Source organism: Epargyreus clarus, unplaced genomic scaffold (genome assembly GCF_041222505.1).
Source record: "Epargyreus clarus isolate Ecla_fem2 unplaced genomic scaffold, WU_Ecla_fem_2.2 ptg000026l, whole genome shotgun sequence".
Classification (NCBI taxonomy): Eukaryota; Metazoa; Arthropoda; class Insecta; order Lepidoptera; family Hesperiidae; genus Epargyreus; species Epargyreus clarus.
This window is the reverse complement of record NW_027332233.1, coordinates 17,600,162-17,627,810: the sequence shown is the minus strand read 5'-3', so window position 1 is coordinate 17,627,810 and position 27,649 is coordinate 17,600,162. Positions and strand designations below refer to the sequence as shown.

Genomic DNA, 27,649 nt, shown 5'->3' with positions numbered 1-27,649 from the left:
GTAATAGATAGACACATAATTTTTTTTCAGAGGTATAACGGTGGGCGCTATATCAAAGAATACTAAAAATAATATAAAGTTGAATATTAAAGGGAATCTCCATACAAGAAACTGGTATATTTCGACATTTTTAGATTTAACTGTTAAACCGTAATAGGAAGTCAGTTGAAATGCTTGCAATCCGTTATATATACTATAACTGCTATTATAATAAATATAATACAAATTATAAGAATTAAATATATTTTTATAGACAGTATTTTTAATTGTATTTGTTGTTGTTGCGTCGTTTCATACAACTAAGTATTGTGACAACTATTTCTTTTGATTCCATGTAATATTATTGTAATTAAAATTATACACTTAGTATGCTAACTACATTTTCGCATTGTCGCCATGAATATAAAAAATAATGAAAATTGGATGGTACGGAAGCCTCCATGTGCGAGTTCCTCTCGTACTTGGCCAATTATTATAACACTTTAGTTTTGCCGTAGCAGTGTCTAATGGATTTCATTTTTAGTTACTTTAAAATTAATCAATCAATTAATACTTTCTTTAACGATGAACCTCTTAGGGAAAACTACATAAATGTATTTGTACTTATATACAAATCAATTTATGAACGAACTTAAGTACACACTAGTTATACGGAGACTTTAAAAGAGAATATGACGGTCTCAATTTCCCAACGCCACGTTCTATGCTACGGTTAGAACTGAAATACAGTCTGCAATACGCATCGCACGCATCAAAGCACTTCGCAATTAGCAAGTACGCGCTCAACGCAACGCAGTCGTCGACGTCCACGATACAAACATAGAACACGATATAAACATCGCTATCGCCCAGTCAGCTGTTCATTATCGGCGCTATGCTATCGCCGGATCGTCACTACACTCCCGGCGTTTCATCGCGACAGTGCTGTGCGTTACGCTTTCTTTGCAAGCGTACGTCACAAACCCTCAAATTACAGTGCCTTATATTCTTTAAACACCACGTGTTATATTTTACAACAAGTGTTAAGATTTACTCATCAAATTTTTATTGTGGTGCCCGTATTGGCGGTGGTGAACTGTGCGATATGTAAACAAAAGTGATATCTTAATTCCGAGAAACACAAGGTTGTTGCCATTACATTTTATATAATTGTAACAAGCAATTAGTGTAACAAAGTTGAACTCGTTTAGTTAATGCAAATTGACGTAACCGTTTTACGATACAATAATGAATAGGACAGGAAGGTTATTGTAACAGTTCACGTACAATAAAAGTTTAACGAACGCCGTGACGCACCGTAACAAGTGATTGAATTACTATCAAAGTGGCATACGCCATACGGTTTCAACGAAAAGTGCTTATCTACAGTGTGTAGAATTTTCGTATTTATTCGGTTTGTGTGTTCTTGTCATTGCACCGCCGGCGTTTCGGCAGTTGCCTCGCAATACGCGATACGCGGCGCGTGTAGTGCTGATCGCGGTTGTCGAGTGCGGCGGGGACCTTTCAGTGAGTAGTTTTGTTTTCAGCTCGCGAATTGTTTTTCCTTTTACTTGACGTTGACGTGCTTTTAATCTGGCGGTTTGCGGTTTTCTGTTTTATTTTGTTTCAGCAGTTTTGTTGGCATGATTTGGTCGGTTTGCTGTTTGTTTAATTTTAGTAGTGTAATGCCTATAATAAAGCTTTATATTATTCTTATTGTTATCGTAATCTTATCCGTCTATAATTATCTTGCACGTTCTCTCGATCATATATTATTACGTGTATTTATCTTTGTAGGTATATAGCACAAATAGTAACATTAATTGAATGAAACTATGTATAAAGTGAAGGTTTAAAGATATTACCGACCAGCTTACTTAAAATAACATACATACTTATTTTTCTTACCATTTACTTATAAGTATCTTTCCTTAAATCCCTAAAGTCGGAATTACTATAACTATTATTGAATACTTACTTATTATTATTTAGTGCTTAAAACTATTATTTTGAATATTAGTCACAGAAAATCAATAAAATAAAAAATACCTGCGCTATTGTAACTACGTTTCGGGTATAACAATATGACTTCTTTCTTAGAAAAACATAATAGGGATTAAACTTACTGTAACGTTATCTTGGTACCTGATACTCACAATGACGCCCATTCAATAAACTGGTAGTAATTAGCTGGCTCCATTTCTCTGAGGACCCATAACTGTTAGAGAACAGTTTTTTGAAGGGCGACTGCGATTAGGAAAAAGAGCACGAATCACTTACAATCATGGGGCATATGACCTTAAAAATATAGTTTTAAGCTATTAAATCAAAAAAAAATAATTCAAGTAATTGCACCTATAAGAGGAAGCCTTAGTTTAGCAATGGATATCAAAGGATTCATTGACGGTGATATGAGAGATCTTTACTGTTAAAAAATAAAATAATTAAATCTGTTCAATTACAATTTTTCAAAATGATTACGATTTTGTTAGCGTAGTAATGACAATTATTTAGATAGTTAACTATTATTTAGTTAAAATACGCATGTAGTGCATGGTACTACTGTAATATGACCACAGAATATGACACAAAAGTAACTTTATCAAATATATATTATCAAAGTATATTATGTATATGTTACATGTAGTAAAATACCTTTTACTTATGCTTATTCAACTATTTTTTTTTTTGTAAAAACCATCATATTAAAATAGTTTCATAAATCATTTATTCACGGCATTTACGAGTAGGTAGTAGTAAAATGAAATAACACAATCAACGCAAATATTTAGCCATTTTTATTATCAGCTTATCCGGAATTACTAATAGATATCATTCGCAACGCGTAAACATCATAAATTATGTAATTGTTTTTAGATACACTAAAACTTTTAGATATACTAATTAGGTATATTTAAACGTAGTAAAACCATTCCTAGTTCTATTGCGAAGGCAGAACCGCCACAGATTATTTTGCATCATAATCATCATCAACCCATTACTGCCCACTGCTGGGCACGGGTCTCCTGTCTGAATGAGAAGGATTAGGCCATAGTGCACCGCGCTTACCAAGTGGGTATTGATATACTTCACATGTTTTTTAGATTATGCAGGATTATGAAGTATTATATATATATGGATTATGCAGGATTATAAACATCGTAAGGAAACCTGCATCTTAGGTATGCAGGTTTCCTCACGATGTTTTCCTTCACCGTTTAAGCGAGTGATAATTAATTTCTAATACCCATATAACTTTGAAAAATCAAAGGTGCTTGTGTGGGAATTGAACCTCGGACCCTTCGATAATGAGGCCGATTTTCTTAATCACTATTCTATCACTGCTTCCACTTGCCTATCACTGATTCTGCAGATTATATTTGCCTTATAAACAATGTTAATCTCCGTTGTTCTGTTTGAAGGGTGTGGTAAAGGAGAAACAGTTATACGAAGCGTTCCAATTCAGCCCTCAGCTCGGGCTGCAACGCATTCGCGTACTACCTCAGGACTCTAATCTATCTGGGATTAAATATAAATTTCCATGGACAGTAGTTGTCTTATTGTCATCATGTGCACTGTGTACAGCAAAAGAAACAAGATTCACCTACCAACAAAAAACTAGTAGATTGAGAATTTTACCAAATTAATATTTAATATTCATTTTTTAATTATGGCTTGAATTAAAAACCTATTAAGTTACTAGTTCTCGACCAATTTTATTGATCTATCGATATTGTTATTTAGTACTCAAAAGCCCATATTAGATTATTTTAATAACCTACTAGCTTTAGATTAAAGTTTGGAAACTCAGATCCTTGTTAAACATGTAAATTATTGATTTTTTTCCCTCGTAAACTCAAAAAGAAACTTCTGATTAATATGATTACTAAGTCTATATTAGAATTATCATTTCCCTTTCATTAATATTAATAGTTTTGCTGACCTAATTGTAGGCCTTTCATTAGCTTTCGATAATCTGCATTTAAATCTGAATGCAACTGGCCCGTAGTAATCAGGCTATCAAATATTTAATTAACAAGTACAAAATACTAATTGATCGATATATAACGATATGGTTCATCTGCGGGAATCATATCAGCAATAGATAGGCCATATCACGTTGAACTATTAGTAATTGATTAAAAGGGTAACAAAAAAAGAGGTTTTCTACTCACAGCCCCACACTAGGATTACCTGTTTCGTGGGTGCCATAGACACACACAGACAAATACACAAACACCCAGACCCAGAAACAGGAACCTGAATTCATCATTCAGATATCTGTCTGGCCGGGGGGGGGGGGGCGCCGAACCCTGGACCCTCTGCGCGTCAGACCATTATGGTGGCTACTCCGCCACGGGGGTCATTACTTAATTTTAGATGCATTCCAACTTACTTCTTATATTAAGTGTAGTAAAATAGAGGTAATAAATTAAAAGCCGCTCCGAGTCATATCAAAATTAAAAAGCACAAACATCCGAAAAAAAACCGAGTAAGTAGGGATCAAGTACCTACCTATATCTGTAACCTTTTTGAAGTGAACCTCCCCATTTCGCTCACCTCTTAATTATTTTTGCGTAAATAAATCCACCCTACCTGTCTACCCCTTTGTAGAGGCAAAGAACCGTTATGGTTAGTATGTTATAGTTATAGTTATGGATGAAAACTAACGAATGGTAATTCTATGGAAATTGAGTCCCGAGGTCTGCGTGAAGCTAAAATATGTTCTTACTGTTTTGTATTTAAATTTGTTTAACAAATCTTAAAAAAATAGAGTCATAATGTTACGTAACGTCCGCTTAAATTTAGCTGCCTTGTTCTAAATTTATATAAGGAGTATGTACTCGATAGAAAACAAAGGAATCCTTCTTTAGTTATCTAAAGGAGGAAAGGAGTACGGGACGCCCCCCGACCAGGTGGACTGATGACCTGAAGCGGACGGCGGGTAACCGCCGGATACAGACGGCTCAAGATAGGTCGGAGCGGCGCAGATTAGGGGTGGCCTATGTCCAGCAGTGGACTTTTAAAGGCTGATAGATAGATAGATAGATAGATAGATAGAAAACTGATTACTCAGTTTTAAAACTGTAAAATTCTGTCAATTTGGTTCGAATCTATCCATTTCCATTAATATTGCGCAAACATGAGATGTACTAAGGTAATCCCTTGCAGCGCACATTCTGTTATCGATCTCAGATAAGACTCCACGATGGATTGGATAAAGATTCCAATGATTATAAATTATTTAATAATACGTGGATAAACATACTTCATGTGATTATTCATGATCCTTGATATTGAAATGAAACTCTACAATAAATAATAACCGCGAATTTGAACTTATTTTATATAAGTGATAAACTCGGTGATAAACTCTAATGTTATCGAAGACATAGTTTTAAAGAGTGATAATGGGGTGATCTCTTTTATTCGTACTTATCAGCACTAAATAAGGTATTATTAAATTAATAATGAATGTTTATTATTACAGGCAGATTTAAACTAAGTATGTTATGGATATTTCGGATCTGGATACGGATCTATTAAAAAATTATAGGTTTCGGATACGATTATAATATGGACTTATTTGAAATTGTGCGATAGTTTCGGATAATTTCGGATTTTAAGCGGAATTACGGAAACGATGTTTAAGGAGTCGTAAGAAAATATAAATAGAAAATGATTTGATTAAAAAATAAATAATAGCGTCGTCGACTGGCTCGGACGAAAACTTTACATAAAAGTGTGTTATTTAGACTCCGCTCTGATCCGAAATTATTCGAAACTTTTATATCTGATTCGGTTATGATTTCGTATATATGTTTATTTAGGATATCCGATAGTTTTGGTAACGGTATAGCATCCCTGATTTAAACATGGATAAGAGTGCTCCAACTACAAAATCGCTTGTCATCCATATAAAGCAGAAATAATGGATTGTTCCACATCAGGTTACTGACCTTAGATGATATAACAGACATCTCAATCAACCAGTAACTACGCGGCCCATTATAATTGGCTTACTAAACTAAACAAACAAAGTAATACGAACATAATTTTATAATTGAATAATCATAAATTAGTATTAAAACATTAATTATATTCGTAAGCGCTGGATCCGGTAAGATAAAATTACAGTAATTATATATTTCGGACGACTGTAAATGCCGTTATAGACACTCATATCCGTTACCGCTAAAAAACCCATTCGTCATAGCGCCACGGTTCCTAGATATTCACCATTGATAAAAGTATGGGGATCCTGGGTGTTGACATATCATGTGACGTGCAGTTCCGGGGTCATTTGGACGTTATGACCAAGTTGGCGTCGAGAAAGCTAGGCGGCTTGAACAGAGCGGAGCGGTACTTCACTCCGGGGCAACTCATTCTATATAAGGCACTGTGAGACCCCACACGGAGTACTGCTCCCATCTCTGGGCAGGGGCACCCCAATATCAACTTAACCCACTTGACTCCGTACGTCCTATCATAAACGTACTATCAGAATCGTCAACGACTCTAGGACCTCCGATCGGTTAGAACATTTGAGCTTGCGGAGGGACATAGGTTCCTTCTGTGTTTTACCGACTTTACAATGGTGAGTGTTCCGAGGAACTATTTGACCTCATGCGAATTGACGATTCCTCTGGTGGTGCAAATATCCATAGGCGAAGGTTACTGCTTTCCATGAGGTAGTCCGTCTGCCTTATCATTTAAGTATAAATATAAAAAAGTGCTTCCAAAACTTGATGGAAAGTTTTATTATGCAATCTTTTATATTTTTTTTCTTAAGGTTCTGTACCCAAAGGTTAAAAATGAACCATATTACTAAACCTCCACTGTCAGTCCGTCTGTCACAGGGCTCTATCTCTTGAGTTATAGATGCGCAATAGATAGGATTTTTTTACAGAGTATCTATAACGGTTCCGTTATAATAACAAAAATTAAATGAAAATTTTATTTTACGGAATCCCCATATGCAAGTTCGACTACTATTTGACCAATAAAATTATTATTAACATTTTATGTTCAGCAATGTATCTTAAAATTAGTTTTGCATTCTTGGAAGTCGCATTTAATTAACCTTATTACCTATTTAATATAATGATTAATATGTATTATTTACAATTTTCCTTATAAAACGCATCGTGTCATGCGTATGTTTATAAAATTTTTGACCTACCCTTGGGGATACAACCTAGACCCATTTTTGCTAACTCATTAAAGATTCACAATCGTTGCAAATTGTGTTCCGTGTTCCAAAAATGGAGTTGTCTATCTGTCTATCAAAGATCAGTTGTTTTCGATTATAGTCAAGGTTTTACTGATCTGTCGGTTGTCATACATATTCATCAAGGATCACGAGGATTGCCTAGTTATGTCATATCATTGATTTACTTAGTGCACAACTTAATATACTAATTATAATGATATGATTTATGTATAAGTATAATTATGCGTAAAAAGCAGTGATAGTCTAGTGGTTAAGAAACCTTGCCTCTCGATCGAGGGGTCCGAGGTTCAAATCCTCGGCACGCACCTCTGATTTTTCAATAATTATGTGCGTATTAGAAATTAATTATCACTTGCTTAAACGGTGAAGGAAAACATCGTGAGGAATCTGCATACCAGAGAGATTTATAAAAAAAAACACAAAGGTATGTGAAGTCTACCAATACGCACTTGGCCAGCGCGGTGGACTATGGCCTAATCCTTCTCATTCTGTGGGGAGACCCGTGCCCAGCAGTGGGACAATAATGGGTTGATGATGATAATTATGCTAGGCGTTGCAACATAGTATTACAGAGTGGCATTTGTCACTTACCATCAGATGGACTGCATGGTGGTCGCAACTCTTGCCCCCGGCCGCCATCTTGAAAAAGGGGCGCAATTAGTTTTCACACTCTTTACTAAAACAATGTACTAAATTCTTTATTTAAATAAATATTCGATATTACGAATACTGTTACAAAGTTTTTATTACATGCTTAGTGTTTGTTATTCCTTTGCGACTATTCCGGCTTAAATGTTATAGTCGAAGTTGCGTCACACAGCTACCGTGCTTGGCTTTGGTCGTATTTAAAGGAAACAGAAACAAACTTTTATAAAATATGTAATAAATAAGAAATATTAACTAGATCTTGATCTGACTATGTTTTTATCAAAATTGTACCTTTACTCGTATGTTTCGAATATAAATAGATGTGATTTAAGAAGATTATATAATTATGATTTGCCCAACTCAACAATTACGATTTAAGATGCAAATTATTTAGTTTCCATCATCACCATCATCATCAACCCATTACTGTCCTACTGCTAGGCACGGGTCTCCTCTCAGAATGTGAAGGATTAGGCCATAGTCCACCGCGCTGGCCAAGTGCGTATTGGTAGACTCAACATACCTTTGAGATTTTTTTTTATAAATCTCTCAGGTATGCAGGTTTCCTCACGATGTTTTCCTTCCCGTTTAAGCAAGTGATAATTAATTTCTAATACGCACATAAATTTGAAAATCAGAGGTGTGTGCCTGGAATTTGAACCCCGGATCCCTCGATCGAGAGGCCGCGTTTCTTAACCACTAGGCTATCACCGCGGTTCTTAATTTCCACTAGCATTAAATATACATGACTGGGGCCATGATATGAAACTACCCTGTTAACATAATGAGCTTAGTTCCGCGCTGTCCGCTGCCGGTAATAACACGCGTAATCGGAATACTGGAACCAAACTGTGGGTTTATACGTTGACCTATATCTGACATTCAATATGCATATATAACTAGGGCCACGACATGAAACTACCCTGTTAACATAATGAGCTTAGGTTCGCGCTGTCCGAAGCCGGTAATAACACACGTAATCGGAACACTGGAATCATTACACTGGATTGAATTACATAAACCTCAGGTGATCTCCACAGAGCGTCATTACTTTCCTCGTTTAGTAAGAGAAGCAATAGAGATCAAGAAACATCCTAGGAACTTCAAGAGAGAAGATGGTTTTAAGTTCGCCCAAACGTGGAATCCAGTGGTTAGTTTATGCAAGTAACAAATAGTACAAAGTACGGTGCGTAAGGATACTGTTAGTGTTGTGTGTCGTGGAACGTGGAATATGGAACCCAGAAACATAAACACGCTCAATCGGAACACTGGAATTAAACCGTGGGTATATACGTTGACCTATATCTAACATTAAATGCACATAATTGTATAACTAGAGCCACGATTGAAACTACCCTGTTGACATAATGAGCTTAGGTCCGCGCTGTCCGCTGCCGGTAATAACACGCGTAATCGGAACACTGGAACCAAACTGTGGGTTTATACGTTCACCTATTTCACAATACTACGGAGATTAACATTCAGTGCGATTGTGGATAATTAGATCACGATTTTTCAAATCAATTTATTTATTTCAATTTGGTATGATTATTATAGAATAATGATATGATTCTTATGGAATAATCATATCATCTCTATCATAATAAATGACAACTCCATAGTTGTCCCCGCAATTTCAATTGTGTTCGCGTTGAACAATTCTTTATTATTCGTTATTTCCAGAAATATTCAATAAACTTTTAAGAATTTTAAAATACATTTAGAATGCATTTAAACAAACAATATGCCCCTTCAGCATCGTTATATCAGGTTATATTTGATCCGATCTTGTTTGTTTAGCAAACTGTAAAGACCTAACCCAGCTAAGTATAAAGGGCTACAAAATCACTGCAATCGCATATCGTAGTCGTACGGTCTACCCTTAAATGGATTTTGAAGTAAAATAAAAAAGGTAAAAAGTCTACAATCAATAAAAGCATAACAACAATAACATAGGAAGCCGTATTGCAGAAAATGTATTATGAGTATTTATTTATAGCGGGCCCAAAGCACAGCAGTAAAGCGCGGCAGCTCGTAAAAAATAATAAAAACTAAGCCTTTTGACTAAATCCTGCATTGCAGCACTTAAAGAGATAAAGCTGCGAATCCAAAGCTGAAGCCTGTACATCGGCGTAACATTGAGGTTCTTTACAGGTTACTATAACCCTTGTGAGCCGTATTTACCGTAGAGCCTTCATGAAATTGTTAAGCCCTCGGAGCCCGACACGCACTCGACACGTGAATCAATAGTTCAGTGACACCACTTCTCCTGGCCGTCATTAAAAATATGAAACGCTTTTCCATTATGGAATTCAACACCACGCCCGGCTGCCATGGGAATTATAATGAATGGAACCCCCTTTTGTTTTTGCGTTGCATTTCGCTGCGTACTATGTCTGGCCAAGGAAATTGAGTAATTCGTCTAATGCGTCCCGTTATAAAAATATTTCGTACTCTTTGAATCAGCGACGCAGGACGCTACTAGAATATTAAAACACAAAATTTTGATATTGAATTGTGAGAAGCCTGATCTGCCCATGAATTCCATATGTTACAGTTTTGGAAGTTATATTGAAATTCGTAGTGGGGTTATCATTTAAGCGGAAACGTAAACGAAAACATTTTGAGGACGCTCTCAAATGTATATAGGTTACTTATCATTAAAATTCGCTTTACTGTTAAAGGAAAACGTGGTAAGCGGAATAAAGATTACTCCATTGTTTACGTTCTCACGTGAAATCTCAGATATACGTGAAATATACCAAATCCTACGTGGCCAGCATAATAGGCTCAATGTTCTCGTTCTAAGAGGAGACCCCTATAACCTCTGCCAATGATAACTTATAAGGTGGTAGAACCCTTAGGTTCGACTCCGGCGGCACCACCGCCACACCTATTTCTGCCTAACAACAGTGTTAGGCGCTGGTGTGTTTTGGTTTAAGGGTTTTGTAAGGAATACTTTTCAGAGGCGTTCCAGCTTAGTCCTCAGGGGTAGCGGCGTATCTGTGACTGACTTCTGGTAAGAATATCTAATCCTATCTGGGGTTGATTACGGGTAGCAATAGCCACTTACCATCAGGTGGACTGCATGCTCGCCTGCTATTCCTATATAAAAAAGTCATACTACGAGCTACAAGTCAAAGTGCTTAGTGCTTAGCCATCATAACAAATTCCATTTAAGGTTAAGATTGTTATCTTTGTCTGGTTTAGCCCAACACATTAACTAAACAAGGGTTATCATCAGGAAACTAGACACGTAAATCCCAGGTTCACTATTCCTGTAATAATAAAGGTTTTATGAATAAGGATAATTGAAAATAGAACATGTGTTGATTGGACACATTGTATTAATTGATGTTACAATTAACTATCTATTTAATATTGTTATACATTAATATTTATAGGCACGCCATAAGATTTATTGCTTCACATAAATTTATCCTGTAGCGATACGAAGATAAGTGGAAAATGAAAAAGCTGGTAGGAAATGTATAAAAAAATATGACAAACAGACCAAAAACCACCAAAAACAGTATAACCGGGATGAGTGAGTAGGTACACCAAAACAAGTATACAAATCGATAGACAGACAAAACTAAAAGAGTATTTCTTCCATCCTATCGTTGTTATCTTGCAAACTGAACTTAAATAACAAAATCCACTGAACTGAGTTAAAATAATAAATATCTTTTTCTATCGGAAAGTCGATGAAATATAGAATTTTTTAAATTACAGACAGATACTCAATTAATTTTTCATTTGTATAGGTAAATAAAATTAATATGACATTAAGGATAACGCGTGTAAAGGTAGCAACGAAGACATAATTAAAGCCACATAAAATATTGTAACGGCGCATAATTCGCAGAATACTTCCTTCCCTAGTAATAAGACGAACGAAGACGAAATACGAAAATATCAACGTAGGTATGTTGAGTATAATGGTTACTGGCCGTAATAAATTGTATGGGTGCCATAAATGTGGCAATAAATTTAATATTTTTATTTATTGTCGAGAAGCGCGCAATCGACTATTTCTGACGGCCTTCACCTTGAAACTTCCGTAGTCTGGATCGCAAGAAGCACATGCGGATCAAATTAATGTAATAGTCGTCATTGTGAAATTTGAAACTTGTGGTTTATCGGTTTGTCCCAAATTTTTGTCCCACATATCACCATGGACGCGTGACGTCATTAGGTAAATGCGAGTTAGGTAATTTAAACTAGCAATTGTAAATGTAAATGTAAGGTATAAGACTTTACGCTAAGGATTAAGGCTTAATGTACACGTAAGATGTCACACACTCCAAAATACCTCCACTTCTTCGTGGTCTTTCGTTCCATTGTTCTAAATCCTTTACTTATCTTTACAAGATCGATACGTTGTGGTAGATATTCATGATCACATCAGGAAAGCCCTGCACAGTCGCTGTACCGTCTAAGCGTATAATTCAAAAATCAATAAACACCTCATGCATAATCCTTCAGGCTAGACGCGAGACAATAAGGATGCAAATGATTGCATGAAATACGCATATATTCAAATGAAGATACGGGGAATCCAAATAATAAGGAAAGTTATAAAGGATACTTAAGACTTCTTGAATATTTTCTTGCAAACGTTTCCTAGAGTTTAAAAATATCTCAGATTCAATTGTCACGAAATTATATCAAAAACCTCGTCAGGAAATTATTTATAAAAACAACTTTTATAAACCGAGAACCTTTAGTTTACTTTTCTAAATAAATTAAACACAAATGAGCAATTTTACAACAAGAGTGGCAGAGTAACGTTCTAAAATATCGGAAAATAACTACCCAGTAGACGATCTTTTTTTTGTTTACGAGGGGGAAACCTTCAAAAGGTACCCTATGCCGTGGGAGCGACACGGGGTTATGTGGGATTCTTGCCGCACTAAAACCCCCCCAGTGGCCTTCCTCGGCGCTGCGTAGAGGACTCCGGGATCTCCAAAGGAACGCAACCGAAGTCCTCATAGCGCCTTGCCCCGTCGGGGTCTGCCCGGGTGAGCTTGACGCTCACCACGCCATCTGGTGCGCACGACGGTAGACTGCCGTCCTTCCCGGGGTCGCTGGCCGGGCAGTTCGAGCTCCCACTCTCGCCACCCGCAACCCCGAAAGCCTCTTTTAGTCGCCTCTTACGACAGGCAGGGGATACCGTAACCCTATTCTGGTCCCGGAACTACAGGGACAGCCCAGTAGACGATCTACATTGCCCTTTAATACACCTACTTTTAGTTAATACCCTCATTTGACAATAAAATTTTCTTACTACGTCGTTTACGTCGTTCCTAACAATATAATAAAAACGAGCATGCAGTCCATCTATCAATAAAGGCATCTAATATCTCACATCTAATATTAAGACCTAATAGTATCGGATTACCTGTCGGCGAAAAATGCGTTGACATTCGTGAGAAATATGTCTTGGACCGCCTAATATAAGTTTCTTTCACCCTTATCGCTAGGGTTGCCAACCGTACAATAATAGTTAATATTGTCCTGTATTTAGGGTCTACGTATGTACCATTGAAAAATAAATACCATGCGAAAATTAATATATTTTCGATACCAATCTCACACACACAAATCCCTTATATTAAAAGTGTTTAAACACACTACATTTGTGTGTACTTTGTAGCCTAAAAATGATAGTAGCTCTATTTATCACACTCTTCAGACCAAAACAATAAAAGCTGCAAAATATCAGTATGTTTTAAGGCAGAAATGGGTGTACATGGATGTACATAATATTATTTTATTGAGAGGAAGAGATATTATTATTACGAAAACATAATTAGTACACATAGTGTACTAATTGTTTTCGTGGTTTGTTAACATTGTAAATATGTATCCAGAACAAAACAATATTAAGCTGAGAAATTTAAACTAAACAATACATGTACAGGTTAGTTTATAAGACTTATGTAGTAGGCTGTGAATTTGATGTTAATAACATTTTCGTGTCATTTTTGTGATATTTGGATTGAGAAAATGCTTTTTTATAACATAAAGTAAGAAACGAAAATGCGAAATGCATTTTCTTTGCCTAATGGTAAGTGACTACTGCCGCCCATGGACATATGTAATCGACCCCCAGATAAAATAAGTATTTGTACCTATAGTTCCGGGACTAGAATAGGGCTACTGTAACTCCTGCTTGTCGTAAGAGGCGACTAAAAGGGGGCTTCCGGGGTTGCGGGCGGCAAGAGTGGGAGCTCGAGCCGTCCAGTAAGCGACCCCGGGAAGGACGGCGTTATGTGTGGTCGCATACCGTCGTGAACACCAGATGGTGCGGGAGGAGCGAATACTGCTCCCCCAGGGCAGAGCCCGATCGGGGCATCGCGCTTGGAGGACTCCGGCTGCGTTCCGTCGGAGATCCCGGAGTTCTCCCAACAAGCGTTGAGAACGGCCACCGGGGGGGTTTTAGTGCGGTAAGAATCCCACATAACCCAGCGTCGCTCCCACGTCGTCGGGTACCTTTTGAAGGTATCCCCTCGTTAAGAAAAAAAAAGATAAACTAAGTCTTAACTCAGCCACACAGTCGTTAATACCCCTGAGGACTAAATTAGAACGCCCCAGAAAAGTCGTAAGAGAAACATAGTTAACGTTTCCCTTACCTCCTATAAACCGAAACAGAAGCATTGAAGACTAGTATTATAAGACAGAAAAAGGTGCGGCGGATTGTACAGAACCTGTAAGTTTCTTTTCACATCACCTTCAAATCAAAATTTATTTAAAACTTGGCCAAATTATACTGTATTCAAATAGTTTTAAGTGAATTTCAGAAGATTAACAAGTATAAAATAAGTTACTCAACTAAAGTTATATGTATAACTGTGGTTTTGTCCTAATATTGAAATAAGTCCACGATTTTCCAATATTTGAGTATATGCTCGTGATCTGGGTCATATTGGATGATCCATTGTGGTCGCGGACGGCGGAATGGTTACCATAAAGACTTACAAGCGGTTATCAGTATGACGCATTTGTTGCAATAATTAATTTTGGTGCTTGAGAGCAGTGATACCGCAAAAGTAGATAGTGGAATTAATTAATGCATTAAAATTCGTTTTTGGGTTATCTGCTTAATGGCATTTGACCGCATTTAATTGGCTTTATATAAATAGCCGCCGAATTTTAGTTACTAACCCAACGCTATACTTCTGTAGATATTAGATCAAAGTACTTCACACTAGGATTGATGAAGTACATACCTTCTCAGCCGACCTATCGATTCTATCAGTTTTCTGTTAAATACATATAATTATATAATATCCAAAAATAAATATCTTATTAATTAATAATAAACAGGTCAATACCATACTGCTGTTATACGGAAGCAGTAAAGGCGGTATCGATATGAAAGCACAAAGAGTTCAAAACAGCTTATTTTTAAATGTAAAAATTGTTTAGATAAATAATTTAGTATTTATACTGAAGATATCAAATTCACGTGTCGTGATTAAAGTTGTGGATTTAACACTGCGCTTTACACACCTACTCCTGAAGTGTACCCTAGTATATAGTCCCGTGGTTTTCCTAGTAGACACACGAGTCTTTACACGTGACAATACAATCAAGTCAGGAAACAAGTACTGGATCAAATCGTGACTGAAATTCTTTTTTTATAATATTGTTAAATAAACATGGTTACATCATCTACAATAACATTCATCATCAACATCAACCAATTACTGTTCGTCTGATGGGCAGGGGTCTGCTGTCCCACGGGTCTCCTGTTAGAATGCGAAGGTTGAGGGTATATTCCACCACGCTGGTCAAGAGAGAATTGGTAGACTTCACATACCTTTAAAAACTTTTTATTTTTTTAATTCCATGACTATCACAAACTTGTGTCATACATGGTGTGTGTCACTAACACATGAACATTTTTATGTAAGAACCGCTGTATTTAAGGACAGTGAGCCTACGAGATTCCAGAGAAGCAGGAAGTAATAGAAGACGACTCTCAAATAATTGAATTTGAAGATGGCAGAACCCTTTGTGGTCCAACTCCGGCGGCACCACCGCCACACCTATTTCTGCCTAATAATAGCAGTGTTAGGCGCTGCTGTGTTCCGTGTTTGAAGGGTGTGGTAATGGAGACATACTTTTTCGAGGCATTCCAGTTTAATCCTCCAGGGTAGCGACGCATCTGTGGCCGACCTCAGGTAGAAATATCTAATCCTATCTGGTTTATTACAGATGTCCATGGGCGGCAGTAGCCACTTACCATCAGGTGGACTGCATGTTCATCTGCTACTATATTATAAAAAAAAGAAAAAAAGTGACGTCGCCGTCGAAACAGAGACTTATTCTCCAAAACTTCAAAAAATTACTGTTTTTAAAAATTCCGCGAACAAAGCAGCGGGTAATTGCTAGTTACTTATAGGTATAATTCAGAACTCAGAACCGTAGAATTCAGAACTAGGTAATGAAAAAACATTTACTTATACGTCTTATATAATAATTATGTAACATAACAATTATATAATTCATTCACTCACATCATTTTTTTTTTGGAGTCGTCGAAGTCGAATTTTCATTTTCATTAAAAACAAACAATATCCAAAATAGAAACATTACATAATGCATAACATAATAATTAATTATTATTGATCAAAATAATTGTTTTGCTTAACTGCGGTCAACCGGACAATGGGTTAGTCAGCAGAACGTGGGTGGGCTGCTAGCTGTGTAGGAATTAATTAGCACCATAATTTGTTCCGCTAAATATAGATTTTCCTACCCTATTGTGTTCTATTTGTGTTAAAGGTAACTTCATATTAAGTAAACAAACAGGACATGTCATGATGCAACTATGTGTGATTTAATTAACGTCAAATTAAGTTTAAGGTTCGGCTAAAACGGAACCCTGTTATAAATATTAAGCTCTCTCTCTTTGCCCTAGTTTAAAAAAATATTTTTGACGATCGTGAATCGTTGTGAATCTAGAGCAAACTAAAAAAACAATAAATAATAAAAATAGATCATGAGTAGGGCTTGCGTTATCTATCTATCTAGTTGTAGCTCTTCTATCTTAAACTGAACGAAATAAAAACACATTAAGTTCGAAGCACTTTGTGTGCCAATCCAACTCACTTGACCGTTATTTTTAATTAGTTAAACTTGCTATATTGCATGCAAATTGCAAACTCCCTGATATATTTCTGTCATTTGCTCCAAACAGAACATAGAACTTATCTGTCAAATGTATTGTTATTTGCTACATCTTACACCAATACTTGTCATTAGATAATAATTGTAGTAGAAGTAGTATGTGAGTACTACCACAATTTATATTTCGCCTAAATTAATCTTATATATAAAATTCTCGTGTCACAATGTTAATTACCGTACTTCTTCGAAACGCCTTTACCGATTTTATATGCATATTCAGTAGGTCTGAGAATCAGCTACTATCTATTTTTTATACCCCTAAGTGATAAGGGTCGTTCATCCTTAACATTTTTTTTATTTATATGGCAACACAACGTTTGCCGGGTCAGGTAGTTAAATATAATAATGTCATTTAACCCGTAAAACAAACTGAACAATTAAAAGGCACTGTGTGTATTAAATGGTGCACAACATTAACCGATTATTCTGGTAAATTGGGAGTAAAATTGAACCTGTTATCCTGCGGGAGCCGTAACTCCTCGCTGGAGCATTGTGGGTGTGTAATGAGGCTTACGGAACTGGAGCGCATTCTGAATATTGCAACGGAATTGGAACACGAAACAGGAATACCACATAATCGGATTTTCGACGAATCGGATGCCGAAGAATTCGACTAATTTTCCCAGATCCAGGTTTGATCTCTAGTCAGGTTGTAATCCAAATGATCGCGGGAGGTCTTTTAAAGTGTCGATTAAATATATTACTGCTCGTGCTAGAGAAAGGTCTTAATCCGTCTTTTAAAATTTATAACACAAAATTTAAAATCTTGAATATTAAAGATGGTTCATCAGTATTGTATCAAAATTATTTTGGTTCATCGTCGATCATATTTTCTTTGGAAAAGGAGTGTTAACTCAGAGTCGCGGGATACTGTGACGACGTCCCTTTTTTTCTAAAATCAAAGAAAATTTATCTATTAGGTACGTGTTAAACATAATGAAAGTAGCAAGAAGCTATAAAATTTTATGCAAAAGCATACCTTTAAAACAATTGCACCTCAATGCCAATCAACACGCAATGCCTATTCTATTACGCCTATCTCAAGCCCCATCTATCTATTGACAGCTATCCAGACATCCGATGGTCGTAAAAGGCGTCGGCTGACAACTACCGCCGTGCTTCGAGAATACTGAGTGAGCATAGTCCACAACCTGCTTAGACCAAAGCCAAATAGAAATACTCTACGCAGTTTAATATGAAAATCAGATTCAATTTAATACATTATTTTTGTGCGATACACACAAGCGTGTCTAACCATAATGTGAACTGTATTCTGTATAATATTATAAAAGGTATGGCGCAATCCGAGATCCAGCAGATGAGTAGATAAAACCACCAACCTTGTGTTCCAAATCGATGTGTAGATTCAAATCGTGTCAGAGGCGCACGGTGCTGTCAAGTAGCTTAAGGACGCCTTTAGGCCTGGTCTTCCTGAGGAGTAGTCTATTTGTACTTCACTAGGCACACGCGGTAGCACTACCAATCCACGGAAAATAGGAGCGAGAGGGCACGTACAGAACGGCCGTAAGAACTCGCCGAGCGCAATACGAAGACTGGTCGTAAGAAACGACTTTTTACATCTACCCACCTACAAGTTGTAAATGATTGAACAATTGTATTTACGTACATATTTAATTTACACATTGTACGTAGTCCACAGAGTCCTAAAACAAAATTTAAATAAGCTTAAATAAGCAAAAAAGTTACATTTTAGGCATTATCTATGAATTTGTGAGTAGTTAGGATCTATATAAAAGATATCTATATGAATAGAATGCCTCTTATTATTATCTATGTAGACATATCTGCGCAAGTGGAAAAAAATACAGATTTTTCGGTGTCATTTCTACTCGGTATAATTTCTGTAAATTAGAAAAATAATTACATGATAGTTGGATGGGTAATTTATTGCTTAAAACGCTCAGTGGATACGACTTGCCCTCCGTTATATTTTATCACATCACATAAATTTTTTATCACATCTTGCATGACACATCCAATTCAACTTATAATATAAATGAATGATAAAATTTTAATAATGATGAACGCATCGTTTTATTATTTATCTTTGCCATATTTTTGTCTCATTATTTTGTTTAAATGACATAATTATTGAAATGTTGACAAGTTTATTAGGTCAATGGCAACAAGTGTAATTCTTATCTTTATTCATATAATTATTAGGTGTTTAAGTACCCATAATTTATTGATACCTACATGGCGCAGACATAAATTAGTCACTTTTAATGGTAAGACGTCGATAAGTTAAGATTATATATAAAGAAAGGCTTACCACATTGTCAAACAATTCATATGAGAATTTATTTATCACCGTTTTTACTGGTGGCACATCAAGTTTTCCTTTGAAGACCAAGAAGAAACCTTCGCGAAGAAGGTTTCTTCGCGAAGATTTCTTCTATCGTACTTAAAAAAAAGTTCTCCAAAGAGTGTGAACTGTACCAATTCGCACTTGGCCAGCAACCCACTGTGACCACTTTGAGTAGGCGACTCGTGCCCAGTTATAGGACAGTAAGAATTAACTACGAACTATATATATGGTGCCTACTTGAATTCAAATGACACAGTTTTGCTCTTTGCATACCTACGTATTTGCACCAGATTTGCACAGAAACCTACATAAAAGCTAATCTCCCGTCCATCGTATCATCGTAGACACAAGATCTTAAAAGCTTACTTCTTTTGTAAGTTGCAGCATAGTTCTTTTACAGACTAGCAATAAGTATGTGCGTAATTTTGTCCTGATCTTTATTTCTGTATAACTGAAAATAAATCTAGATATTTTAAGTATTGAATTTGGAATGTTTGAATTATAAAATCTCTACCTATGATATCATAACCAAAAAAAAAAAATTACGATTTTAATGATAGTTGAGAATAGGAATGATAGCCTAGTGGTTAAGAAACTCGTCCTCTTGATCGAGGGGTCCGAGGTTCAAATCCCAGTCACGCACCTCTGATTTTACAAAGTTGTGTGCGTATAAGAAGTAAATTATCAGTTGCTTAAACGGTGCAGGAAAACATCGTGAGGAAACGTGCCGTATACCTGAGAAATTTAAAAAAAGTTTTCAAAGGTGTGTGAAGTCTACCAATACGCACTTGGCCAGCACGGTGGACTATGGCCTAATCCTTCTCATTATGATAGGAGACCGGTGCCCAGCAGTGGGGCAGTAATATGATGATGATAATGATGATGAATTTTATTTAAGTATAAATAGATATTGATAAACAACACTCAACTGAGACATAAGTAACTTACGAAAGCGTTTTTGCGGTTTGCATTTTCTGCTAACACAGGTTTAGATTACAGGCTTACAATTTTAATTGCAGGCCTTTTAGTTTTCCGGCGTAATTAGCTCACAGACGAAACACTACATAAAATGAACATCACGGAAGACTTAAAAGAAGGACAATGTTGAATATTAACCTGTTTTGGAAAAAAAAGGTTTTTTTGAAGCGAGATCGTTACATGGTTGGGCTATGTTAGTTTTACAGACACTTAGGTAAATGAAAGGGGATAATGTTTTGAGTATTGACATGTATGTATACTCATAGTATACATAGATAATATTTAATGTGGGATAAAAAGTAAGGATTAGGGGGAAATGTTTCTTAATGAAAATGAATACTGCAAAAAGTGTATTTCTATGATAGAAAATCGAGAAGCTCATTTTAAAAATAAAAACATATCCTGTATTATACCATCATCTGGTAGTCTCTCATAAGTACTAAATTTCGGCATGTAATGATTCTCGGAAATATCGCAATCAAATATTGATTGCTTCAAGTAAAAAAAAAAAAAAAAATATAATATAGGAGTAGCAGACGAACATGCAGTCCACCTGATAGTAAGTGGCGGTGGCGGTGTGGCAGTGGTACCGCCGGAGTCAAACCACAAGGGTTCTACCACCTACAATTGCGAAATCTCATAATAATAATACGAGTTGTCATGCGTGAGTAAATTATTATGCGATTTATTGAGCTACTGGTTCCTGTTGTAAACATGTCTAATAAGACATAACGCTGAAAATACTTAAGTCTTTAGATTAAACTTCGTTGCAAACAAACATCCTTACAGGTAAATAAATGTTCGGATTTGAGGTCTTGACATAATAATATTACACACTTAATTAATTGTAGTTTATTGTACACTACAAACTAGTGTTGCTTGAAACGTGCTGGCAGTCCTAATACCGGTAGAATTCATAATTTACAGTATCTCCTATCTCCTTACAAACGAGATAGAGACTACGGAAATTCATTGTTCTACTCAAATCTAATTGTAAAAATCTTTGCAACTTTGAACTTAGAGAATTATTATATCATAATGCAGTTTTCACAACTTAACTCAACGTAAAAATAATAAATAGTTTTTATTTAGCTTACAAAACGGCAATTTTGTGTGTATTTGTAATTCATTTGACAAAACGAGTTTTTTATGAGAAGACGGTAAAATAAATGCAATATTAAAACAAAATCCAAATAATTGGGAGTCGGCTTTTTACAAGCATTTCAAGAAAAAAATATAGAGTTATAATTAATGCATAAACATTTCACAACTTAAGTTATGCACATGACCGGAACTGCCTACAGGAACGATAAATAATATTAATAAATAATATTACATATATACAGATTTATTGGATGAGCTGAAACCACAGCAATTTGCAGATAAGCCTTATTTTCCTGTAAAACATTTAAGGGAATTCCTCATCGGTCGGGCTATTTATGTGAGCCCGCGTTTTCCTATAAAACAGCTATAAATTTGTGGGAGATAATTAAACAGCATCATTTGTCCTCAGCGATGGGGCAGGTGTAGCGCGCAGCGAACCCTCTCAAGTGGAAGATGAGCAAAGTTGGTGAAGGACACAATGGCTCCGGATGCGGAATACTACGAAGAGGTTATTTTTTTTCACTATTCCATAAAAAAAAAAAAATAGTACATAAAAAATATAAAAACAAACAAAAATAATATTGTATAAATTAATAAATAAGTTAACAATAAATAATATTTAAAAAAATAACAGTAAAATATTTTGAACACGCCTTTAAGTACATTTAATCACCTCTGTAAGCTATATTTTTTAGAATGATTGGTGAGACAAGGTATAATTAACATGTTATTAATTATCAACTCCCAATACATGTGTCAATCATTTTAATTGACTCTTATGAACTATTCAATTCTTATCTAAATTACCACTGGTGTGTATATGGGTCTTAGGGCAAGAATCATCGAATAATAAATTCTTAATAATTATCTTAATGAACTTCAATTGTATGATTTAAAGCATCCCTCAAAGGTGTCACCTTTTAGGTGGGAATTGTGTGACTTAACTAATTGTGTTTGTATTTATGTTTGTAGGTGGAGCAACTGAACGACAAAGATGTTCTTCATGTGCCGGTGCATGGAAGGCGCATCCTACCACACTTGATGCCACCAGCCAACGCGTGGGTGGAGAACGAAGAGCTAGAACGTTTAAACGATAGCAGAACGAATAGTCCGGGAGAGAACAGGCGATTACTTAGTCCGAACGTCCAGAAACAAACCCGTCTCCAAGCTGGTCTCACGTTAGGTGTAAAGGATATTAAGAAACATACAAAATGCCCTCAAATAGCGAAGAAAGTGAAGCCCAAAGAGAAATCGAAGTTCCAGAGAAGAAAAGAGAAGCTCATCGTAGTGCTGAGGCCGCCTTACTTCATTATCACAATGATTGTACTAATAGTAAGTTTAATTGAATATACTTAGAATTTTAATTCATTCATTATTAAGGTGGTAATAATTACCTCAATAATCAATTAAGAGAAGTCTATAGGTATATTAGGGAAACACAAAACCACAATTGACCTTATTTGGATACCATTTTGACGTCAATTTTGCAACATCCATTGTTACTTAGTAAATTAAATACCGAAAATACCTTAACATAAATAGTTATAATTAACTCATTTGACGTAGTTTGTGGTATTATTTCATAGTCATAGTATTTTATCATTTAATTGAATTTAAATTATTACTGTGTATTTTGAATATTTTTACCACAGCCACACCTTTTTCTGCTGCTGTATTGCGTAATGCAAGGTGTGGTAAGGGAGACATACTTATCTTAGAGTTATTTCCACTCGCAGCAGCAACGCAACTGTGGTCGACCTCAGGTAGGATTTTTATGTTATTTGGGGTTGATTACGGATTTCCTTGGGCGGCTGTAGCCACTTATTATCAAGTGGACTGCATGGTCGTTTTCTACGTTATAAAAAATCTTCTTCTCATTCGCTTATCTAATTCTGAAATTATCATGTGTATTCTCATTCAATTATTCTTTTCCAGGTGTTGATTCATTTATGTCGTCCTGAGTGGCTCCAGAAGCACTTGGAGTGGCCGTCGGGTGCGTGGTGGCGGGAGCCGTGGCGACTGTTTACGTACGGCTTCATCCACGCAGGGGCGGGACACCTGGCGCTAAACGCACTGGTTGCTCTTGCTGTAAGTGTCCTTAATTATACAGATCCCGGCCAGACAGAAATCTAAATGATGAATTCAAGTTTCTGTTTCTTGGTTTGGGTGCTTGTGTATTTGTCTCTGTGTGTATCCATGGCACCCATGATACAAGGAATCCTAGCGTGGGGCTGAGAGTGTAGAAATGGTTTAAGAAACTTTAACCGTTTAAGCGTTTTATTATTAATAAATACGATAAGTATACGCGTACGAAAAAGTTTAGTAAATGATATTCAAGTAAAAAGTTCAAGTAATCTGAAGGTAGTAGATGGATACATACATTCGTGGTTTGATTAGACTTTCAGCTTAAATCCTTTGGGGTAGCAATACTAGCAATGCATCTGTGGTCGACCTTAAACGTAGTTATAGCTTTGGTAAGGGGAGGTTTCTGTAGGCGGTAGGGAGGTTGCGTAGTGTGAGTACTCGTTACTCGGGACGTAAATTGAAAAATTAAATTGCAGTTCCTTATTTGAATAAGTCGGCGAAAGGAAAGGTTGTCAACAATGCTATGGGATGCTTATGGGAGACTGAAATAGACAATGTCTGTAATTTACAGCGATAAAAAACATATTAATGTAAAAATAATTAGAGTTAAGTCCTAGGAGTAACAGTGCACCTGTGGCCGATCTCAGGTAGGAATACCTTATCCTATCAAGGATTGATTATAGATGTCTATGGGCGGCAGTAGCCACTTACCATCAGGACTGCATGCTCATCTGTTTCTCCTATATTATTAAAAAAGCGTCTTTAGGCTAACCTTAGGTTGGACTCCAATTCCACTTGGGAGTCGATAATATTCTCGTCTCTTAAAGATATATACCGCTAGTTTTCTACGCGCATTTCGTGAAAAAAAAACATTCTAATTTTACTTTTCGGTGTTTATTTTCGTTATGTAATTTTAACAATTTTTTATTTGTGCAGTTGGGTTGGCGTCTCGAGCGCGAGCAGGGCTGGGCGCGCGTGGCGGCGGTGTGGGCGGGCGGCGTTGCGGCAGGCGCGCTCGGCGCCGGCGCGCTGCAGCCGCGCGTGCGCGTCGTCGGCGCCTCCGCCGCCGTGTACGCACTGCTCACCGCGCACCTGCCTAATGTTTGTTTGAGGTACGGTATTTCTTAATGATTTTTTCTAATATAGGAGTAGCAAACGAGCATACAGTCCACCTAATGGTTAGTGGCTACTGCCACCCATGGACATCTGTAATCAACCCCAGATAGGATTCGATATTCCTACCTGAGGTCGACCACAAATACGCCGCTACCCCTGAGGTCTAAACTGAAACGCCTCGGGAAAGTATGTCTCCTTTATCGCACCCTTCAAATCAGAACATAGCAGCGCTTAACGCTGTAATGAGGCAGAAATACGAGTAGGTGTGGCGGTGGTGCCGCTGGAGTCGAACCACAAATGGTTCTTACACCTTTAAACTTTAATGCAAATATTCCCATCGCTTCGACCATTTCTAAGAAAGAGACATACATTTTTATAAACAAAACATAAAGTTATAAAATCGACGTTATATTAACTGTATGTTAATTGGTGCAGGTTCGGCCACGTGCCGCTGTGGTGGTTCCGACCGCTGAGCGTGGTGGTGCTGGGCGTGTCGGAGGGCTGCTGGGCGCTGGCGCAGCCGCGCGGCGCCGGCCTCGCGCAGGTCGCGTGGGCGGCGCATGCGCTGGGCGCCGCCGCTGGCGTACCGCTCGGGTTCCTTGTGTTCACTGGTAACTACCTATTTTTCTATAATAATATCATAAGGAGGAAAGGTTTGATTGTTTGTTTGTTTGCATTGAATAGTCCCAGAACCTAGTGGGTCGATTTGAATAAATCTTTTAAATATGTTAGATTATTTATTTCGAAGTATCTAACATAGGTTATTCAATTTTTTTTTTTTAATGAGAGAAATAGGTCACCAATATAACTCTTAGATTGACCTTTCAGTTCTATATAACAAAGTTATGTATTATTTACGCCGAAAAACTATATCATTTCCAAATCGACACCAAACCGAATTGAGTTTATACACATAAATTTCTAATTTAAATGGTAAGATACATACGAGTATAATAAATAGGGGCGAGCAAGTATGGCCTCTTAATAGTCACAATAATAACATTAATCACTCGTAAAATCTCACACCACAATTACTAAAGTTCTTACGATCTGTCATATTATAAATTGCACTATAATTAAATTTACATTTTTTGTTCCAGGTGAAAATATTTCAAACACCTACATTCGAGCATGTCGAGTGTTCTCTGCAATCCTCCTCTTGCTAGGAGTGCTGGGCGCCGCTGCCCACTACATCATCTGGTACGAGATCGACCCGTACACCTGAAAATTACTCAAAACCTCGAAGGTTTTAAAACATTGACGTAATACAAAAGAAGATTGTGATATATCTAATATGACGATTAAGGATCGATTGCATGAGAAGATTTGTTCAATTGCGTGGAGGCGTTGAATTAAGGTTAGATACAGGGGCGTAACGTGGGGTTGAGTGGACCGCGGCGGAAGTTAACATTGCTCTATAGGAATAGATAGGCGCAAAAAAAGTTGTTTTTATTACAATAAATGTAAACTTTGCTTAACAATAGCCTTCCTTTTAGCAATACACTTAAAAGTACAAAAAATTGTAATTTTAAACATTTTGCTGGTACCCAAAATACGCCGTCCCCTCCACCCGGCACACTACGCCTCTGCTTAGATACAAATTTGGTATAAGTCTTAAGTACTTTCAAAGAGTACCTCATTGTACTTAATGGTGCTTCTGTAAAACTAGTCTGCTTTTAACTAAATCTCATTAAATTTAGTGCCATATTAAATTTTTTCAAATGAAAAATTTGTGAAACAATTTTACCAAAGGCCTAATTTTAAGTGTTTACCGTAAAAGGAATAAGCCATATCGTAGCATAAGCATAACCAAAATTATCTTTATTTCACTCGTAATTAAAGAATTGTTACTACGAAATGAAATAATGTAGGATTTGATCACAATTAATTAAATTTTCTAGATGTATTGCCTAGAAATTGATTAGACTATATTAACTTTGTGGCAAATTTAAAGTACAAATTCCAAGTCACAAGCCAATGACGCTATCAAAAGAAATCTATCATTATTAACAAACGCACATGCGCCTTCCGACGAACATTATAATCGTATTTTTGTCACAAATATTGTAATGTGATAAGTAGCTAATTATTATATTAATATACGTACTTAAACACGTACAATTTGCAAATGAGTCTTACGAATCACAATAAGTAGTTTTTAATGATAGATCGATCTTATCAGAATCGATTGTCGGCAGCGATAGGCCAGTGGTATAAATAACTAAAATTTTTGATTGAAAATTAAATGCACACATAGATAAAATTATCATATGTTTATGAACGATATAAATTTCATCAGCGCATCAAAATTTTCGACGATTTTTATAATCGTACAAAGTGTACCAAAAATTATTTTAAATGGTGGTTTTAAATCCTTCAATAACTTCATTGAAGGTCGCTTAAACATACTAAAAATAACATGTTATTCAAATGAATTATTTACTTACTGTACTAACAGCGTTAGAATAAAAAATATCGTCATGTAAAATACTTGAACTTTTTACGGGTTGTGATATTCAACAGAGATGTTACAACTTCTCATTATTACGAGTACACACATTATTATTAAGGGAAATGACCACCTTTAATGTTACTTCCTAATAATAATGCTAATGATTGGTCCATCTAGTCTATAATGTAGGCAATGTTAAGCATGTTATTAGGATAAACATTAATTTTCATTTATATTCTGAGTTAAAGGGTCTAAGCTGAACCAAATTGTAATTGTATAAAATGTATATTTATAGGTACTAAATTTCCTTATAGCAAAATTTTACAATGTAAATTTAACTAATGTAAAATTTATGAAAATTTACAAGATGTACATTTTGTATTATATTCTGTTGATTTCTGGGAAATCATTTAGAGTTACTGTTTTGTATCAAAACATTAATCAATGGATATCTACTTCGTTCCATTGACCTGACTGAAATAAAATTCGGTTTTATACATACTTACTGCGTTGTATTTATTTA

At 36.2% G+C, this 27,649-nt stretch overlaps 1 protein-coding gene across 2 annotated transcripts; it reads left to right on the top strand.

The window, feature by feature from the left end:
- The first annotated feature begins 1,069 nt into the window (after positions 1-1,069).
- On the top strand, positions 1,070-27,631 carry LOC140753459 (rhomboid-related protein 2). Of its 2 annotated transcripts, none has more exons than XM_073088071.1 (7): positions 1,070-1,506; positions 21,883-21,981; positions 22,446-22,805; positions 23,409-23,561; positions 24,495-24,670; positions 25,110-25,285; positions 25,775-27,631. In XM_073088071.1, the coding sequence occupies exons 2-7, from the start codon at positions 21,952-21,954 to the stop codon at positions 25,897-25,899; spliced, it is 1,020 nt and encodes a 339-aa protein (XP_072944172.1). In that variant the 5' UTR covers positions 1,070-1,506; positions 21,883-21,951; the 3' UTR covers positions 25,900-27,631. The 2 variants fall into 2 exon arrangements, with proteins under 2 accessions (XP_072944172.1, XP_072944171.1); XM_073088070.1 differs by lacking the exon at positions 1,070-1,506 and adding an exon at positions 19,175-19,311.
- The last annotated feature ends 18 nt before the right edge of the window (positions 27,632-27,649 follow it).

What these genes read in the sequence shown, in the direction of transcription:
- LOC140753459 (XM_073088071.1), top strand. Translation starts at nt 21,952, where the DNA reads ATGGCTCCGGATGCGGAATACTACGAAGAG. An exon ending in ATGCGGAATACTACGAAGAG is followed by an intron (nt 21,982 to 22,445) that starts GTTATTTTTTTT and finishes TTATGTTTGTAG; the next exon opens with GTGGAGCAACTGAACGACAA. An exon ending in CTGCCTAATGTTTGTTTGAG is followed by an intron (nt 24,671 to 25,109) that starts GTACGGTATTTC and finishes TAATTGGTGCAG; the next exon opens with GTTCGGCCACGTGCCGCTGT.